At 43.7% G+C, this 18,700-nt stretch overlaps 1 protein-coding gene across 1 annotated transcript in view; it reads right to left on the bottom strand.

Moving 5' to 3' along the window:
- The window catches only part of rin2a (Ras and Rab interactor 2a), a 56,875-nt gene that overhangs the window by 2,759 nt on the left and 35,416 nt on the right, over nucleotides 1-18,700 (bottom strand). Inside the window, 6 exon segments of the mRNA XM_035754294.2 lie at nucleotides 225-356; nucleotides 474-782; nucleotides 7,378-7,792; nucleotides 7,795-8,915; nucleotides 14,816-14,907; nucleotides 17,745-17,817. Of these exon segments, the coding sequence (XP_035610187.2) occupies nucleotides 225-356; nucleotides 474-782; nucleotides 7,378-7,792; nucleotides 7,795-8,915; nucleotides 14,816-14,907; nucleotides 17,745-17,817 (2,142 nt within the window).

The following is an 18,700-nucleotide window of genomic DNA, read 5'->3' on the forward strand; positions in this document are numbered from 1 at the left end:
GGAACAACACAGGAGAGAGAGGTCAAACATCGCTGCAGCCTGACACTGCTGCAACAGCGGTCAATGATTGACACTCAAGATGTAATTGAGTTTACGTGACCATTACGATCTACAATAACATGGAAGAAGAATGGGAAGATTAGGAAGGACATACAGTACACATAAAACAGATGTGTGTGTGTGTGTGTGTGTGTGTGTGTGTGTGTGTGTGTGTGTGTGTGTACCTTCTCCATTGAGCAGAGAGGGGTCCAGCAGTTCCATCATGTAGAGGATCTCGTTATCTAGTTGAGGCATGTCACACTGGGCCAACACATAGGTCAGCATGGGCAGGAAGTCATCTGCCCCGTACAGACGACCTGAGACACACACACACACACAACACTACAATTAGAAAGAGAGAGTGTCGATGTGTTTGTGTGTGTGCATACATATGTAATTGGTCTTGTTTATGCATGCGTCTGTACACTACGTACCTGAGTTGTCCTCCATGATGGTATAGATGAGTTTACACACGCGCAGCAGCATGGTCACCTTCTTCTCAGGGGAGTAGAGTTTACACATGGTGTGAAACTTGTGCCGGATCTTCTCTATGGCGACTGGATCTGGAGGGAGTGCGTCGGTCACGCCCATTTCCTGGGGCTGCCGGACCTTGGCCAATGAGAGGTTCTCCTTAAGCTCCTGCCATGCCCCGCTGCGGACCTGGAACTCCTGGAGGGCCACCCCCACCACACCTTTTAGGGGCTTCAGGACAATCTTATGCATGGCCTTCTCTAGGACATAGTCTGTTTGGGGGAAAGAGGGAGAAATACTATTATTTTGACAGCAAATACTGATGGGCACCATCCACTCTATATGAATTCATTGCAGGAAGTCTTAATAGATTCCTGGTAGTGGTACGAGTGGGATTCAATCCATATCATCAAGACATTATGCAGACATCAGGCTTTACAAGCACTCTCAAAGAGACCGACTACTAGGAACCATGATATCATAATACACACAGGATGAATGCAGAGTGGGAGTCTAACCACAGAGCTGAATAAGGCAGAGAGAGAGAGCTGACTGTGCAGTCGAATGGGGCAAACTCAGCAGGATTATACTGGAGACATCTGCAGACTTAGGAACAGCTTCTTCCAACACAACATTTTCAAGCCGTTCCCACATTGTCTTGACCCACTTTTCTTTCTTTCCTTTCTCCTGTGTCAGATTAGCTGCTTTAAGGGCTACTCTTCCTGGGGTCCAAACAGGAAACTACACAACAAGTAAAATACATCATATTTACTGAACAAAAATATAAATGCAACATGTAAATAGTTGGTCCCATGTTTAATTAGCTGAAATAAATTCCAGAAATATTCCATATGCACAAAAAGCTTATTTCTCCAAAATGTTGTGCTCAAATGTGTTTAAAATCCCTGTTCGTGAGCATTTCTCCTTTTCCAAGATAATCCATCCACCTGACAGGTGTGGCATATCAAGAAGCTAATTAAACATGATCATTGTGCTGGGGACAATAAAAGTTTATTTCACACAACACAATGCCACAGAGGTCTCAAGTTGAGGGACCGTGCAATTGGCATGCTGACTGAGGGAATGTCCAACAGAGCTGTTGCCAGAGAATTGAATGTTAATTTCACTACCAATGTCATTTTCTTAGAGAATTTGGCAGTACGTCCAACTGGCCTCAAAACCACAGACTACGTTTAACAACGCCAGCCCAGGACCTCCACATCCAGATTTTTCACCTGCGGGATCGTTTGAGATCAGCCACCCGGACAGCTGATGAAACTGAGGAGTAGTTCTGTCTGTAATAAAGCCCTTCTGAATGGGTGGCCGATGCTCTTCCAGGCCCACCCATGGCTACACCATGCCCAGTCATGTGAAAGCCATAGATAAGCCTAATTCATTTATTTCAATTGACTGATTTCCATAAATGAACCGTAAATCAGTAAAATCGCTGAAATTGTTGCATGTTACGTTTAGATTTTTCGTTCAGTCGTACGCCAACGACGTATCACATACATAGCACTACATTTACATTCCAATTTAGCCATTCAGCTGACGCTCCCATCCACAGTGACCCACAGCTAGAGCATTCATCTTAAGATAAGCAGGCGAGACGACAACATCAGTCGTACCACATTTCACATACATAATACAATGCATAAACATGTTGATGTCTCTTCACAGTCCCTGTCGTGCCGTAAAGTGTTATTTTATCTTTTTTATGTTATTTGGTTTCATTGCTAGCTTGAGTAGCCTGGGGTGGCAGAGTTCCATGTAGTCATGGTTCCATTTAGACACTATTTAATACTGTGTGTTTCCCAGCCTCTGTTCTGGACTTGGGGGACTTCTGGTTGCATGTCTTGTGTGATACCGAAGAGTGTCCGAACTGTGTGCCAACTGCTTGAACAGACAGCTCAGTATCTTCAACACCTCGCACAAAGACCAATAGTGACAAAGTCAATCATTCCTCAACTTTAAGCCAGGAGAGATTGACATTCATGTCATGTCATTGACATTTGCCCTCCTTGTACATTAAGTGGAATACCTGCTGCTCTGTTTTGGACCAACTGCAATGTGCCTATGTCCTTCTTTACCGCACCTGACCACAAAACTGGACAGTAATTCAGGTGCAATAAACTTCTCAGAGTCGCCTAACCACTCCGTCTGAGAATGTGTGTAATGCATATAAATGTGTCTTTCTTCCTCGTAAGTCAAGATCAGCAACACATTTCCTTCCTTGTAGGTGTTACATCACTGTATCATTATCAAAGGTATGGTTTAAAAATAGACACTGGTAGTACAAAATATAATTCTTCCAGTAAGCAGAATAACCAACAGGTTAAACTAGACTTGTGACACTTAAATGGCAATTAGTCAAATTTGATCAAAGTCAACTTGTCATCTTCTATGAACCTTCTTCTTCTTCTTCTTCTATGAAGCCTGGTATTTGGTATTTATTAGGATCCCCGTTAGGCACTGCAAGAGCATCAGCTACTCTTCCTCAGGTCTACATGAAACATAACATAATACATAGTACAGAACATTATTAGTCAAGGACTGAAATACATTTAAAACGTCAAAGTCTACATATCAGTACGTATCTAGGTCTAATATGTAGTACAATACAAGATATATAAAATGGCTGTCTGTTCACAGTCCCCTTTGTGCAGTAGTGTTTGTTTATCTGTTTTTATTGTCAGCTTGAGTTACCTGGGATGGCAGAGTTCCATGTAGTCATGGCTCTACTTAATACTGTGTGTTTACCAGCCTCTGTTCTGGACCTGGGGTCTGTGTTAGACCAAGCCTGGTACCTTGTAGTTCTGTTAAAGTGGTTCAAATCCCTGGAATGCAGTGCCAGCACTAAAATACCTCAGGCCTGCGGTTGGGCTCAGTGCATGTTTCCCAGTGGGAGCACACATGTACACACACACGCACCCATACAAAATCCCCTGTGGCCTTTGTTTTTGCATGCACGTTATTTTCAAGTTTCGCTGGACTGGTCTTTAAAACAATGTGCCTCAAGCTACTGTCCTTCCTTACATACTTGTACCGCTCATAACTCTGGTCATTAGCACTGTGGAATGTAACAACATGGAAGCGTGGAGGGTTAGCATGCAATTCTGTAGTGTACTAATGCACAGGGAGGGAAACTTGTGAGGGCCCAAAAAGGTGATACTTAAAAAAAAAATAAACAAAGAATATGATCTACATGATCCGTCTCTGTGTGTAAAATAAAGTGGTTAATTAATGTGAACCTAACTTGCATCTAAAAAATGTAAAGAAAGCAATCCAATGTTATTTGTTGCCTCGACTTTACTGCATATGATACTCAAGGTCTTGAGAGAATACACTAATATTGCAGTTAGCCATGACAGCCTTTATAATATAACACTTGAACACACACATAAATATTGCACTTGGGAAAACAAAACATCTAAAGTAGAAATAGAATGAAACAAACAGGCATTCTATTTTTTCTCTATTATAGTGGCCACTATAGACATTGATCAAGGCTGCATGTGAGTTGAGTTCAAGTAATGAGTTCATTGAGTTCAAAAAATATAATCACACACACACACACACACACACACACACACACACACACACACACACACACACACACACACACACACACGTTACTGTCAAATTCATCAACAAAAGCAATATCTTTGGGCTACACTGCAAAAAGCCTAATTTTCACCTAATTCTCTCATTTGGAAAATTAACAACAAATTACTGTAGAGGGAAACATTGGTTAATGGTGGTTGGTTAGGGTTAACCCTAACATTTCACAGATTGCCATGGTCCCGTAAGCAACTAACGCGTTATAACTTGAATGCAAGGGGTCGTATACCAGTTAATACTGTAATGAAACAGGCAGGGAGCAGGTCTCGAACCCTCGACCTTGTAGCCCGAAGTCCAGCGCGCTATCGACTGTGCCGCAAAAGCATGCTCAAGCGGCAGAGTTGATATCCGCGCTTATAAACCCAGGGTCGTTACACTACTATAGCGAATTGGTTAGGTTACTAATGTTAGCTCATTTGATGTTGTAACATTAGCTAGCAAGCTAATTTTCACAACATCAACTCAATTATTTGATCAGATGAGTTGGCTAATGTTGCTCAACATTTCTCTGGCTGGCTAACGGAGAATTCAATCCAGTTTATCTAGCAAGATTCTTAACAATGCTAATCCTTGTTCCACCACACTTTCGCCCTCACCTCAAACTTTTCAAATGGCAGTTATTTTTGGGTTACAGCTCATGAGGTACGCTTCATCACCTTCTCACCCCCGTCCCGTAGCCAGGCCTCTCACCTAACGTTACCTCTTCGTTATCGTTCACTCGCTGCTGTAACTGCCTTTCTACTCTCTGCTGTCTTTCCAGAGCGCGCGTGATCATGTAACTAGCAAATTGGTTCTCTTCTCTGTTCAGTTGCTTGCTGCGCTGCATTCTGTTGTTATGTGAACAATTGGCTGAGCCTTGGATACAGCCAGTATAGATCCAAACGTGCATCACTCTTTCGCTTACAGCCAGTAGTGATCCCCCCTAACTTTTCTCATCGAATCCACATGAATCACGTAGGTCACCTATTTTGGATTCAAAACGGCGAATTTCGCCGAAAGGTGACTAGTTTGCATCCCTGAATGCAGTTGTTAAACTCACTGTATGGCTTACAACACATGCTAGATGAGTAAATGCTGGATGAGCAGGTTGTCTTTAGAGAAGTCTGAGGTCAATGTGAGTAAGTGGGAGTTTGATGAGTGGTGTGAGAGGGGACACAATAGGGACTTTTCATGGTCACACACTTATTTCCCATTAGGCCACAGACACGCAAACTCACACAAACGTACGGTATGTACTGAGGGCCACCTCCGCTTCAAATACACATCTCCCCACCAAAACAACCTCCCTCACCCACAATCTCACTCAACACATCCTCCCTGCAGAGCTTGCACGTGAACCGGAGGGAGGGAGGGACGGGAGGGTGGGACAGACAGGAGAAGTGAATCCATTCTCACATCCCACACCCTTCCAGCGCCATCGTGCCGCCACATAGTGACAGATTGCCTCTCTGTGACGCACATTGAGGCTAACACGGGTGCACACTCACAGCGCAAACAGAAATCCCCTGACAGTATATTCACTATAGCTTTCAACACAACTTTGAATAGATCTCTAATAGCTCACACTATTCTTGTCACATTTCCCAAAAGTCACAGTGTGTAAAAATGGTCCTGTAATCTAGAGGTATGGCAAGGCCATCCAATCTTAGCTGTCGCCAAATTCAGGGCTGCAGCTGATATGGACTCTATTTACTTCCTCGTGAGTACTCTGCCTGAAGATTGGCTACCCCTCGTACATTTCCAACAGCTATAGAAAGATGTACCCCTGGCCCCTACATAGTACAGTACTTGTGAGTCCTAAATTAATGGTGTTCATATGGTGAGATTTCCACCTAGCCTAACAGAGGGCCATGTGGAGCAAGCCATCGCTATTGCTAATGTCTGTCCAACCCTTTCAGATCTACATGAAGTGCTTAGGGTCTAGGGGTGGAGTTGGAATTGGGCAATAGTCTCCCTTCCACAAACTCCTTACAGGCCTATAAACAGAGCTTCAAAACAACTTGTTGCTCAACTTGGCACTGAGCATAGCAATGAAGCCAAAAGAAGGAAAAACTGCCAAGTGGGTTAATTTAAGGAGACACAAGGGTCCCATTCTCCCCCCTCCCTCTTCACCCCTCTCTCTCTCCATGCTCTTGCCTCATACACCCACAGACAAATGCAAGCGCTGTCAACACAGAAAGGGATAGAAAAAGAGGGAGAGATTTAGCGGTTTGCAACAAAGGCTCCGTCTGTGATTGGAGAGAGTGGGAGAGTTGGAGAAGGATAGAAAGAGAAGAGAAGTGATGGTCGAGCGGGAGGAGTTTGCTTACTTGGCAAACAGCCACTGAAGCACATCTGGAGAGGCAATTAATTCAGCTAAACTGAAAACACTTTCTGCTGCAACAAAAACATTGCATAACAATTCCGATTACCAAACATTGCAGGAAAACTAATCGTGATGTATGAAATCCTTGGATTAGTTGTCAATCAAGAATTATTTTACTGTCTGTCTTACAGAACCATCTCTTTGATGTTTGTTCCTGACACACAGTAAACAGGAGAACGGTTTTGTAAGGATCAAATACACCTCCCATTTGTTACTGCTTCACAGCTCTATGGTATATTGTCTTCTTCCTCTGCCAACTTTGAAAAGGACCAGGACGCGTTTTCACTGTTTACATTTGGGCCAGTTTCTAATCCCAATAATTCCCACACATGAATACCTTGGCCTTTCTCTAAACCCCTCCCCTGGGCAGGTGTGTCATAAAGGCCAAGAATAACACTATCTAAATGCTAGCACTGTTGTCTCACTAGCAATAAAGTATCCCAATCCCATTGGTTAACCGGTTTGTCTGTAACTCAACTCCTGCTGCTTCACCGACCACAACCCCTATTCCGAGATGCATTCCAAAGAACTGTAATCATCCTGACCAAAAGCTCCAGCTCACACACAGACTTGCATACTGAGCTGCTCTCGCCATGGCTATAGGCATACAGAGTGTTGTCCAGTTGGCATATTTTCAGATATGACGGTTTATGATTTTCTTTAGTCGTTTGGTTGTTTCAATGTCAAATATGAACCATTTCAGAGATGACGATGGAACAACTTCCTAACAAGTTCAATGTAAATTTTTACTGTAACTTCTAGCAAACGATCAACTTTTATGCAACGGTTAACCAACATTGACTGGTGTGATGTCCAATAGATGCACAAATGTTGTATAACAGTAAAAATCCATACATTCTTACACACCCCTTGCTACTCACCGATCTGATCCTCTGGGATGAGTGACTCGATGGGGGGCTCCAGCTCAGAGCTCTGCCGCAGGTAGCTCTTCATCTGGGTGATGAACTGGCGTAGCGTCTGCAGCAACTCCAGTCCTGATGCGTGGCACTGCCAGGCCTGGCTGCCGCCTCCCTCCTGCAGGAAGCTCAGGTAGTCCTGCACCAGGCAGCCGAAGTAAGACCCCTTGTCCCTCGACAGCTCCAGGACTCTCCGTATGGCCCGTTTCTCTGGAGTCATCAGTGAGTTGAACACCCCACTCATTTTACGGAGGTGGCCCCTGAGGGCCCGCTGGATGACCATGGCCCCGGCGCTGGCTCGCCGTTTGGTGCGCAGCCCAGGAGGGGTGATGGTCAGGTCCTGGTCTTGGTCGCTCTCCAGGCTCCCGCCGAAGTCTGCTTCGTCTTCATCATCATCATCATCTTCCTCCATGCTGCTGTAGGGGTGGGTGAGGGGGGGCAGGACCAGGTTGTTGGCGGTGGGGGGGCTGGGTTCAGAGAGAGGGGGAAGAAGCCCTGGGAAAAGTCTAGTGAGTCGGCAGAGGATTCGGTGGAAAGGCTCATGTCGCTCAGGCGCTGCACACTGTCCCCTCTTCCTCCTCTTTCTCTTCCTCCTTCCTCTCGACGGGAGGGGGCTGGGTCTTGAGTGGACGGACTGTTTCCCTCTGTGTTGTCATCAGGGGTGGTGGCGTTTCTCAGTGACAGCTTAGCCAGACTGAGAGAAATGGCGTTCTCAATAGTCTGGTCATCGAGAGCAAGATGGCAGTCGACGTCGCTTGGCGGCGTGGGTTTCGGCCTACTTGGGGAGGAGAGGGACAAGGGAATAGAGATGGGGGCACTGATGCTGAGCTTCTTAGGAGGGGAGGATAAGAGGAAAGAAGAGGATGGACTGATGCTGAGAGAGGAGCCCAGACGGGAGAGAAGGCTACTGCCCTTCTCTCTTTCTCCTCCTTTCTCCCTCTCTCCCACCCTGTCCTTCTCTTTGGGGGGGTTGATCCAGGATATCTTCTCAGGCATGCTGCACTGGCGTCGAGGAGGGGCAGGGCGACGGGGAGCACAATGGGGAGGTGGGGGGCGAGGCGGTGGTGGGCGGGACACTCTCTTAGCCTGGCTCACACTGTTGTTATAATGCTGGGGGCTGTTGCCAGGGCTAGGACTCTGAGGGCTATTGCTAGGGGGTTGAGGGCTGTTTGTGCAGTCGATAAGTTGCTCTGGGTTGCTGGTACAGTGCTGTTGACCTTGTACCGTTGTTGCTGTAGTTGTTGTAGTACTATTGTTGTTTAGGTGGTGGGGGTTGTTGTAGTAGCTGGTGGAGGAGGGAGGGGTGTGGTTGCCCCCCTCTGGGTCGTGAACCTTCAGGAAGAGGGGGTTGATGAAGCAGAGAGCCCCGTTGGACTGGGAACACTCAAGCTGGGATGGGGTGCGGGTGACCAGGGGGCTGAGTGATTGGTCCTGGATGGTTGTCCCGGACAACCGGGAGACGGAACTCTTGTTCCTGCAGCAATGCTCAGAGTCCCAGAAGCCTGTAGGGCAGAGACAGGAGAGACAATATCAGAACAGTCAGACACTACAACAGCAACATTACTGATTAGTATTTCTTCAAAGTAAATCAGACATACTTTTATTCAGACATTCAATCAATTAGATCGTGTATTTTCCCGGAGAGAAATGAAGCAACTGCTCTGTCACGCATTCTTCTCTGCTCGCTCACACTAACCTAACGTAGCAGGCATAAAAGAAACAGACAAGTAGGAGCGCAATATATTGTCATTGTAGTTAACTACCACGTTTTCTGTGGTAATTATGTCAAATATTGGCCTGTTGGAAACTATACCTCCCTACTACATTGCACATCTAATTTACAGTGCATTCAGAAAGTATTCAACCCCTTTACTTTTTCCACATTTTGTTAAGCCTTATTCTAAAAATGGATTCAACACATTTCTTTCCTCATCACCCTACACACAATACACAATAATAACAAAGCAAAAACCTTTAAACTGAAATAACATTTTAGGCATTCAGACTCTTTACTCAGTACTTTGTTGAAGCACCTTAGGGAGTGATTACAGCCTCTCGTCTTGGGTATGACGCTACAAGCTTGGCACACCTGTGTTTGAGGAGTTTCTCCCATTCTTCTCTGCAGATCCTCTCAGGTTGGATGGGGAGCGTCTCTACACAGCTATTTTCAGGTCTCGCCAGAGATGTTAAAATCGGGTTCAAGTCCGTGCTCTGGCTGGGCCACTCAAGGACATTCAGAGACTTATCCCGAAGCCACTCCTGCGTTGTTTTAGCTGTGTGCTTAGGGTCGTTGTCGTGTTGGAAGGTGAACCTTTGCCCCAGTTTGAGGTCCTGGGCGCTCTGGAGAAGGTTTTCATCAAGGATCTCTGTACTTTGCTTCGTTCATCTTTTCCTCAATTCTGTTGAAAAACATCCCTACGGTGAAGCATGGTACTGGCAGCATCATGTTGTGAGTGCCAGGTTTCCTCCAAATGTGACGCTTGGCATTCAGGCCAAAGAGTTCAATCTTGGTTTCATTAGACCAGAGAATCTTCTTTCACGTGGTCACGAGTCCATTAGGTGCCTTTTGGCAAACTCCAAGCAAGTTGTCATGTGCTTTTTACTGAGGAGTGGCTTCGGTCAGGCCACTTTACCATAAAGGCCTGATTGGTGGAGTCCTGCAGAGATGGTTGTTCCAAACTTCTTCCATTTAACAATGATGGAGGCCACTGTGTTCTTGGGAACCTTCAATACTGCAGACATTTTTTGGTACCCTTTCCCAGATCTGTGCCTCGACACAATCCTGTCTCTGAGCTCTACAGACAATTCCTTAGACCTCGTGTCTTGGTTTTTGCTCTGACATGTACTGTCAACTATGGGACCTTATATAGAGAGGTGTGTGCCTTTCCAATTCATGTCCAAACAATTGAATTTACCACAGGTGGACTCCAATCAAGTTGTAGAAACATCAAGGATGATCAATGGAAACAGGATGCACCGGAGCTCAATTTCAAAACTCATAGCAAAGGGTCTGAATACTTATGTAAATATGGTATTTCTATTTTTAATTTTAATACATTCGCAAACATTAAAAACATTTAAAAAAAAGTTTTCACTTAGTTTTTTTGGGGTATTGTGTGGAAATTGCTGAGTATTTATTTGGGGGGGCTGTGCAATGTGCGCATTGAGCTCACTGAAAAAAGCAGAATGAAATGGAATTCAAATAATTGAACTGAAGTTGCTCAATTAGTTGTTTAAAAACCTAAAATCACTCAGCACTAGTAAGATAACACTAACAGCATGCCAATATTACACCTACATTATTTCAATAATGCCCTAACTCACAATAACATTAATGGTCAGACGCTGCAGGAGTCAATCATTCTGATATTACACTACAGAGAAACATTAGGATAGCATAACACTGTAATATAATATCAACACAAAGTAACATGCTCTACATTAACACAGAGGCTACAATAACATAGTAACTGAAAAGTATGCCAATAAAACAATGCCAATACACAGAGATTAGACCATTGAGTCAATGAAGCTACTGTCATACCACGTTGCCAATACCTACATTACAGTATTCATACAAAAAAACATATTAACACATTGTTGCAAATAAGTACAACCATACCAGTCTACATAACAGACAGCAACACAATAACATTCCAAATCAGCATGATATAACCATAGAACAGCGCTGGTCACTACTCAACACAGCCACCAACTTAGCAACCAAAGCCATGTACCAACCAAAGACACTATTGGTGCATTTCCATACAGGATTTACCCCAGTGTTTTACTCAAAAGGCTCAGAATTTTCTGTTCCATCTACGCGGGCCAGAACTCGAGTATCACTGGACATTGCCTCCGGTGGACCTTCTCTTACTTGGGGCCAAAGCCAGGCCACTGGTACTTTTCACCTTTCATTTACATAAGAGGCTAACTGTGAACTTGAACAACTTCTCACAAAACAACTGTTTAGATTATGCAGAGGTTGTTGATTGGGCTCTTCACAAGTCCTCACGGTCAGCCCTAGCTACGGAAACAATGTACCTAGTATAACATAAGGGCATATACACTAGTGTAACACTGGTGTTACAGTCGAAAAAAAGCAGCATGACAGAACTAACCTACTGCAAGAGACGCATCCAACTGAAGAGCATATACTACAGTGCTGTACCTAGACAGAGCAAAACGCAGAAACTCTAGAACAATTAAAGACAAAGCCGTACCAGATTAAGCCGAAGTCACATCACAATGTAAGACCAGAGAAACTTTGACTTACTGTTCTCACATCAGCAGACAAAGACCAGCTCTGATTTTAGTTTACTAGTGAGAGACCTCTAGAGCACACTGCCGTCCAGTCTGAAGCCTCGCTGTCATGTCTCACACACACAGACTTATGACTCACACATGATAACGAGTGCATGGGGGCGGAATGTCAACAGAGCACGCTCTCCTCCCCCCGCTTCTTGCTCTCAATCCCTCGCTCGCCAGCTCTCCGTCAGTTTTTCCTGCCCCATTCCTCCTTCAAGACTTTTATTTTTCTCTGCTGTTTTTGTTATTCTTCCATTTTGGCAACTCTTGCACTTTTAATGGTTATTTTCTGGGGTGAACTTTGGTTTTATAGGTGGGGTGGAGACCAAACCTGTCAGGGGGTACTCCTCCAGAATTTATTTTCTCCACCTAAAGCTAATTTCCTGCATTTCAACACAATTTAAGTGATGCATAAGACTGAACTAGAGCAAATGTAATTCAAGAATCAATATTTTGTTGCACATAGAACAGAATAAGCAGCTTGAAAAAAAAAAAGCAAACGTTGGGTACAAAGACGTAGCTTTTGATGGTCTTCTATATCAAATGTCTTCAAACTTAATTAGCCAGACAACATTTCATGTTTCTATGACTCTAAGATATCTTGTTTCAAAAGCCACTCATCTTGAGCTAACTTTAGGCAACAATAACAATAATAATTTCATCTTTCTTAGAACAGAATATAAATTCATTTCCCCCAAACATTCTGTGTTCCTGAGAGCCATAGATTTCCCCCAGTCATTCTGTGTTCCTGAGAGCCATAGATTTCCCCCAGTCATTCTGTGTTCCTGAGAGCCAATAGATTTCCCCCAGTCATTCTGTGTTCCTGAGAGCCAATAGATTTCCCCCAGTCATTCTGTGTTCCTGAGAGCCATAGATTTCCCCCAGTCATTCTGTGTTCCTGAGAGCCATAGATTTCCCCCAGTCATTCTGTGTTCCTGAGAGCCATAGATTTCCCCCAGTCATTCTGTGTTCCTGAGAGCCATAGATTTCCCCCAGTCATTCTGTGTTCTGAGAGCCATAGATTTCCCCCAGTCATTCTGTGTTCCTGAGAGCCATAGATTTCCCCCAGTCATTCTGTGTTCCTGAGAGCCATAGATTTCAGGCATGGGGTCACAATTGAAAATGGCCAAAACGGTTCAACTGCTAAAGCCAAATTCATAGGAAGATCAATTACATTCAATTCATTTCCCCCAGTCATTCTGTGCGATTTTGTCAGTCCCGTCTAACGAGTCCTGTGCGACACGTGAGCTTTGTGACCAACTTTGTTTTTATACTTGTAATGATAAAACTAAATAATCAAAGAAATGCATACAAAGATAACCCCCAACCCATTGTGGGGGGATATGACCCTCCCGTCCCTAGTGAAAGTTCCACCCCTGGTTACCTTTAAAGTCCGTTTTTGTTCCTTGTCAACAATAGCAGTGGTATTTGATATTTTGTTGGGTTCTGGAAAATATTATTATTGATGAAAGTTCTGTTCCAGACATAAAATCACTTGTCTTGGACCAAAATATCACACATTTATCCACAAAGTGTTAACAATAACTGATGTGGTGGGGTGTGGGGAGGCAAGGGTTAAACTGGTTGCAACAGAAACCCTGTATCCCAGGTAACACACCTGTGTTGAGTTCAGTTTGATTAAATATTTGCTATGTTGCTTGATGGTTTGTAATGAACGTTTCCCCAAAACATTCTTCAGTGTTCTTGAACAGACTGAGGTATGTTTGCTCTGTTTGGTGGGGTGTGGCTTGAAGCAATAAGAGAGGTATTTAAAGGGCAGCGGAGTGTTCCCCAAACCACAATTCCTCCCAGTTTTTCAACTAGTCGTTCAGAACATCACCATTTCCGTTTAATTGAACGATGCAGAACATTTTTTCATCCTGAACACTGCCCTGAGACACTGAGGGTGTGGCCTAATGGGGGAAATGTCTTTGTCTAAAACTGGCAGCTGGGAAAATCTAGGGTGAGCTGAGGACAATGAGGGGAGGAAACCTGAAATTCAGACAGATGACAAAGTGAATTCATTCTTGGCCAAAGTTTAGCCTCTTGGTAAAGAAAGACAGAAATGTCAGCTAATGGTTCGCTGCTTGAAAAAAACTTCTTTAACAAGCCTTGCTAGTTCCTCCAGCTACTGTGTACTTATTTTTCAATCAAGCTCATCTTCTGACAAAGGGTTGAATAGAGACCGACAGAATGAAAGAAAGAGTTTACTTTCTGAAACATAGAAGGACACATCCCCATTGTATTGAATCAGACCCACGTCACAGGTGCGGTTACCGATCCAGACGTCAGAACTCAGCACTGATGTCTTTTGTTCTGTCCAAAGCCACATTTCAGTGACGCGACATAGCCTACCTACACACACAGCTCATCTCCGGCATGGTCACCTATATGAATGCCATTCAAATATATGTGAACCTTCACTGACGCTCATCTACGTCCACACAATCATTGTTCAAGTCTCAATGCAGTCTGCTCACATTACTCATAGGGAAAAATAGACAGTGGGGCTGTTGTGTGTGAAGATCACTCAAAACCACACCAAAGGAAGGGTGTTATCAAATCAGTGTCTTTGCAGAGGCTAGTATATGCCTGTACTATATATCAACTCTTTCAGATGCAGCCAGGCAAAGTGACATTACGGCTTTGGCACAGAGAGCACATTGCACAGAGAGTGGTTCATGACCGAGTCTGAGGTTTAATACCCTAGTGAGGCCTACTCAGGGGCTCCAAAGCCCCAGTGCTCTCCTGATCATGTGCCCAGCTGAGCAGCACTGATTTGGGGCTCAGAGAGGCATTGTTATTATGGGTGACTCATTGAGCCATGTCACTTTGGGCTTTTACTAGTTTAACTTGGAGAATGTGGTTAAATGTGATTTACGAGAACACCCTGAGGAAGAAAAGCTTGGTTTTAAACAGAACAGATGTGGGACTAGACCTAAGGTAGTAACAATACTTTTCTAAAGCAATGAAAGTCAACTAGCAGGCAGTCAATGACCATCCAGATAGAAAGGGAGGCTACACTTTTAATCTTCATGCTTCAGACATGCATTATCAATATAAAACGCATAGTATCAGTCTAGTGGACACTCACCTGCTCCTAGCTTGGCCACCTCCTCCAAGTCTGTTGGTGTCCTGGCTGCAGAGATGGATTCAGGAAGCTTTAGGGTGAATGGCAAGACATCCCTAAGAGAGAGGCAGACAGAGTCAATTATGTGAGATGAAAATGAGTGAGAAAGACAAAAAGAAAATGGAGTGAGAGAGAGTAAGAAATAGGGAATAAATCACTGTCCCTGCAGTGAGTCATTTAATTGGGGTGACCAAACAGCCCTTTCCTAACTAGTGTTTGTCCCATGTGTGGTTTCTTGGGCTAGAGAGAGAAGGAGTGGACACATACACACAGAGCGAGAGAGAGAGGCAGACAGACAGACACAGGCCAAGAGGCGCAGCACCCCACCCTGTTCTTCCTGTGTCTCAGATAACTTATGAGTCTGAAGTGCACATTTACTAAGCTCAAACTGACATTATCATGGCAAAAAAATGTAACCAACATAATTTCAAGAGTAAAATAAGGCTGCTATTTTGTCATAGGCTGTCATATATTTAATCTGAGCCTAGAGGAAAGTCCTTGTCATCAGGCCTGAAGGGAAGCCAAAGTAATTCCGCTACCCAAGAGTGGTAAAGCGCCTTTACTGGTTCTAACAGTAGACCTATAAGCTTTCTGCCAGCTCTGCTGAGCAAACTGTTGGAAAAAATGGTGTTTGACCAAATACAATGCTATTTCTCTGTAAACATATTAACAACATACTTTCAGCATGCACTCAACATGCACTGCACTGACACAAATGACTGATGATTGAAAGAAATTGATAAGATTGTGGGAGCTGTACTGTTCGATTTCAGTGCAGCCTTTGATATTGACCACAACCTGTTGTTGAAAAAACATATCCGTTATGGCTTTTCAACCTCTGCCATATTGTGGATTCAGAGCTATCTATCCAATAGAAGTAAAAGGGTTTTCTTTAATGGAAGCTTTTCTAATGTCAAACATATAAAGTGTGGTGTACCGCAGGGCAGCTCTCTAGGCCCTCTACTCTTTTCTATTTTTACTAATGACCTGGCATTAAACAAAGCATGCGTGTCCATGTATGTTGATGATTCAACCATGTACGCATCAGCAACCACTGTTAATGAAATCACTGAAACCCTGAACAAAGAGTTTCAGTCTGTTTTGGAATGGGTGGCCAATAATAAATTGGTCCTGAACATCTTTCAAACTAAGAATTGTATTTGGTACAAACCCTTCCATAAGTTCTAGACCTCAGCTGAATCTGGTAATGAGTGGTATGGCTGTTTAACAAGTTACTTTGGCGTTACCTTAGATTGTAAACTGTCAAGGTCAAAACATATTGATTCAATGGTTGTAAAGACAGACAGACCTCTCCCTGTAATAAAGAGATGATCTGCTTTTTTGACACCACACTCCAAAAAACAAGTTCCACAGGCTCTAGTTTGGTCTAATCTTGATTATTGTCCAGTCATGTGGTCGAGTGCTGCAAGGAAAGACCAAATTAAGCTGCAGCTGGCCCAGAACAGAGCGGCACATCTTGCTCTTCATTGTAATCAGAGGGCTCATATAAATACTATGCATGACAGTCTCTCTCTTGGCTAAGAGTTGATGAGACTGACTGCATCACTTATTTTTATAAGAAACATGAATGTGTTGAATCCCAAATTATTTGCATAGGCAACATACACACAGCTCACACACACACACAGCTCACACACACACACACAGCTCACACACACACACACACAGCTCACACACACACACACACACACAGCTCACACACACACAGCTCACACACACACACACAGCTCACACACACACACACACAGCTCACACACACACACAGCTCACACACACACACAGCTCACACACACAGCTCACACACACAGCTCACACACACACACAGCTCACACACACACACAGCTCACACACACAGCAGCTCACACACACACACAGCTCACACACACACACACACACACACACACACACAGCTCACACACACACACAGCTCACACACGGTGTTTTTACAGTCCCCAAATCCAGAAAAATGTAAGAAAGCGTACAGTATTATATAGAGCCATTATTGCATGGAACTCAGTTTCCTCTCATATTGCTCAAATAAACAACAAACCTGGTTTTTTAAAAAACGATAAAGCAACATCTCCGGCACAACGCCTCTCCCCTATTTGACCTAGATAGTTTGTGTGTATGCATTGATAAGTAGGCTACGTGTGCCTTTAATTTAAAGTTGTTCTTGTCTATTCATTTTATGTTTCATGTTGTGTGGACCCCAGGAAGATAGCTTCTGCAACAGCTAAATGGGAACCCTAATTAAAATACAAAAAATTCTTAACAGAATTGAGAACTTTGAGCCATGCACTCAGTTGAAATCATACTGTACAAAGTTCATGATCATTTTTGACCCCTTATGTTTTGTTTGCAGTTTTGTTCCAGTCTCTATATGTAAACACAAGCTCAGACAGTTCAAGGCATGTTTTCTTCCTCATAGACACTTCCTGCTTTCCACCCCGCATCCCTATTGATTTGTGGCCTTGACATGTTGCCATTCACCAGCATCACCAGACAAGAATGTGTTTTCAATCAAGCTCAACCTCCACGTTTTAACCAAGCTTTAATAGCATTGTTTGAAAAGCCTTGAGCTTGTTCAACTAACCAAGTCAATATGTAATTAGAATTATTATAGTGCAGACTCGACTGACATTGTTAGCTTTCGAAGAAAACAGTGCAATAGTCTCAGTGCAATAACGTGAAGTGATGAGGTGGCTAGTAAATGCCATTCTCTGTATTTCAACTGAAGCATGGTTCTTTCAGTAACTTCTGGGATCCATGTGTTCCTCTTAAAAAGGAATATGTGATTTATAACTAGGATGAGAAAGGTTGGTTGTGTGTGTGTGTGTGTGTGTGTGTGTGTGTGTGTGTGTGTGTGTGTTACCTGCTGATGCAGCAGAAGGCCACAAGACGGAACAGGTCTGCGAAGCCGAGGCCCGATCCCTCCAAGGAGAATGCTGTGAAGGGATACATTTATGTTTAAGGAACTTCAAAATCAGGAGCAAAGCTGTACTTGCATAATCAGAACAAAAGCATGGCAATATTCCTAGATGGGAGAAGGGAGTTGGAGTGATGTTTTCACTTGGGAACTACTATGCCATACTATATACACACACACACCACTAGCATTATCATGAGAGTAGCTAACTGTTGCTCACATATTTGCAGAAGGGTAAGTCTGTTTTCTTGGCGTGCTGGCATGGCTGAGTGGGTGTGCCTACACCTAGTAGGCATTTGGTGCACATACAAGCTGCAACAGGCCATCACACTTACCAGGCTACATCGCATTAGTAAAGAAAGGCAAAAATACCTGGTGAGACATTTTCTGGGATAACACACCCAACAAATAGCCTAATAAGATTGTTCTAGTCACTTCAAGAACATCAACAAGATGTGGCTATATTAAGCCTTGCTAAAGGTTACCTTTTGTGTGACTCTTAACTACATAACACAACTACTTTCACTAGGTAAGTATCAGGAAATAGGTTTTTGGGAAACTCCAAACGCTCTCGGCATTGACCTCGGAGCAGGGAAAGTGAAGTGAAAGGGGGATACCTAGGTAGTTGAATGCATTCAACTGAAATGTCTTCCACATGTAAGTAGAAAGAAAGAAGAGAATAATCGAGGCCCAGGATGACGTCACATATTGTACTAGACAGCAGTAAACTGTGACAGCAACACAGCAAACCCAAGGGGAAATGCACAGAGAGCAAAAGGAATACATTAGAATAGAATATTCTAATGATCAGAGGGAAATTGTTCTTTCTTTTTTAAGAAGCTTATAATAACCACATGTATTTGCGGGATACATTTGAATGATAAAGATGGGAATGAATAGGC

This window comes from Oncorhynchus keta, chromosome 36, assembly GCF_023373465.1.
Source record: "Oncorhynchus keta strain PuntledgeMale-10-30-2019 chromosome 36, Oket_V2, whole genome shotgun sequence".
NCBI lineage: Eukaryota > Metazoa > Chordata > Actinopteri > Salmoniformes > Salmonidae > Oncorhynchus > Oncorhynchus keta.